Consider the following 2,500-nt stretch of genomic DNA (forward strand, 5'->3'; position numbering starts at 1 on the left):
CCTCCCCCCTTTCCCTCCCTCCCCTCCCTCCCTCCCTCCCCCTCCCTCCCTCCCTCCCTCCATCTCCCTCCCTCCCTCCCTCCCTCTCCCTCTCCTTCCCTCCCTCCCTCCCTCCTCCCTCCCTCCGTCTCGATGATGGAGGAGGTGCGGCTGTGAGACACAATCTTGGTCTCGCCGTAAATTTTTCTTTTCCTTGAAGGCGAGACCCGCCATCCGCCTTCAGAGGAGAGCGCACGCACGAGACGCGTCGCTCGGGGAAATAAATCACGTGGACAAAAAGAGGGGAAATGACGATTAAAAAAAACACATTGAAATGAATTTTGTAGTTTTTTTTATATATATAAAGGGGGGGGAGTAGGAGTGGTGGGGGGAACAGCGGAAGAGGAAGTATAAACTATTAAGCTATTTTTCGTTTGTTTTCCTTTCTTTTTTCCTTCCTTCTTTTATTCTAACTAGGTGTGGAAAAAAGAACATTTAGTTGGGGCTATATTTTCGGCTTCGGTGAGTCAGCAGGTAGAGAAAAAAAAAATGTCATGAACGTTCCAACAATGACAAGCGTTTAGGGGAGAAGGCACCAGGAAGAGGGATCTTGCATATAAATAGCTCTCCTCCCCTCGCTCTCTTTCTCCTTTCTTTCTCTCTCTGTCTCGTCTTACGCCGCTCTATCTTCCTTCTCCCCTCTGTTTCTTTCTCTTTCTCCATTTTCTTATCTTTCTTTCTCTCTCTCTCTCTCTCTCTCTCTCTCTCTCTCTCTCTCCCCTCCCCTCTCCCCTCTCTCTCTCTCTTCTCTCTCTCTCACTCACTCTCTCTCTCTTTTCTCTCTCTCTTTCTCGCTTCTCTCCCCTCTTTTCTCTTTTCTCTCTCTCCTCTCTCTCCTCTCCCCTCTCCCCTCTCTTCTCTCTCTTCTCTCTCTCTCTCGTTTCTCTTCTTCTCTTTTCTCTCTCTCTCCTCTCCTCTCTCTCCCCTCTTCTCTCCCCTCTCTCTCTCTCTTTTCGCTCCCTCTCTCTCTCGTTTCCCCTCTCTCTTCTCTCTCTCTCTCTCTCTCTCTCTCTCTCTCTCTCTCTCTCTCTCCATCCCCTCCCGTTCCTTTCCCTCCTTCCCTTCCCCCTCTCCCTCCCCCCCCATTCCTAAACAGCCGTCAAAACATTAAATATTGCTATCGGTTCAAATTCAGTTATCTATCGGTCGTTTTCATCTAATCTTCGGCAGAGGGATCCTGAGTGTAAGCAGCTGGTCGTGCGCGTTGCAATGGACGCAAAAGGTTTACTGTTGCTATTTTCAAGGTAGATTAGGGGATTGAAGCGTCTTAAATGTGGGATCTGAAGAGATTTAAAAGAGGATTGATGTGTGGCAGTTTACTTGATTTCGATTGTTTTATTTATTTTTTAAGAAATGTGCAACAGACGGTTATCAAAGATTTTTAAAAATTCTTCTATTTCTACTTTCTCTTTCTTTTTCTCTTTTTTCTTGATCTTCCTTTTTCTTTTTTTTCCTTTTTTATCCCTTTTCATATTTTTCATTTTACTTTTTTCTTTTTTTTTTTCCTTTTTTTTTCTTTCTATTTGTATATATATATATATATATATCTTCTCGTTCTTTTTCCCTTTTTTTTGGGGGGGGAGTCATTTTTTAACTTTCCCGCCCTTTTGGAGGGATACGAGCGCATCGAGAGAGAAACCCGCACGCTAGATAAAACCCGCATAAAACATGTTGAAACCCCTTTCATGTTGCCTTTTACCTCACCTTTTTCTCTCCCTCTCTCTTTCTTTCTCCTCTTCCTCCTCTTTCCTTTCGTTCCTTTGGTCTCTTTTATTTCCTTTCGTCGGCTTACGTGTGTGTGTTTTTTCTTCTTATTATTATTATCTCTCTTTTTCTCTCTTCTCTTCTCTCTCTCTCTCTCAATCTCTCTTTCTCTCTCTCTCTCTCTCTCTCTCTCTCTCTCTCTCTCTATCTCCTCTCCTCTCTCTCCCCTCTCTCTCTCTCTCTCACTCTTTTTTCTTTCTTTCTTTCTCTCTCCCCCTCTCTCTCTCTCTCTCTCTCTCTCTCTCTCTCTCCATATCTCATCTCCCTCCTTTCTCCCCCTCTCCCTATCTCCCTTAATCTCCAGCTGGACAGTCTCTCCCCCATCCACTTGAACCAGACCGACCGAGAGTGAGATCGTCTGGCCAATGTCTCATTTGCGAGGACGATCTCATGCTAGGACACCGGACTGCGAGTATCAGCGAGAGTGACTTTGATCTCGTGAAAAAATTCGCGAGTAACAGACGTAACGAGTTGCTAGAGTGAGAGTAACGAGAAAAGGAGTAACGGTTGACGAGGAAATAGTGTAAAATGAATAATTCTGTGAATTAAGAGTGTGCTTTAACTAAGAATAACGAAGAGTAATGAGTAAACGAAGAAAGAGGAACGAGTGATGGAGAGTAAGAGGAGCAAGTATAGTACACAAGAGTAACAAGTAAGGAAGAGGGAGGTAAAAAAATAATAGTATTAGTAATAATGG

General features: G+C 44.2%; 1 protein-coding gene across 1 annotated transcript in view; it reads left to right on the forward strand.

The window, feature by feature from the left end:
* The first annotated feature begins 132 nt into the window (after positions 1–132).
* The window catches only part of LOC119596053 (trafficking protein particle complex subunit 11-like), a 46,215-nt gene continuing 43,847 nt past the window's right edge, over positions 133–2,500 (forward strand). The window contains 1 exon segment of the mRNA XM_037945158.1: positions 133–152. Within this exon segment, the coding sequence (XP_037801086.1) occupies positions 133–152 (20 nt within the window).

The sequence above is a fragment of the Penaeus monodon genome, chromosome 37, assembly GCF_015228065.2.
Source record: "Penaeus monodon isolate SGIC_2016 chromosome 37, NSTDA_Pmon_1, whole genome shotgun sequence".
Classification (NCBI taxonomy): Eukaryota; Metazoa; Arthropoda; class Malacostraca; order Decapoda; family Penaeidae; genus Penaeus; species Penaeus monodon.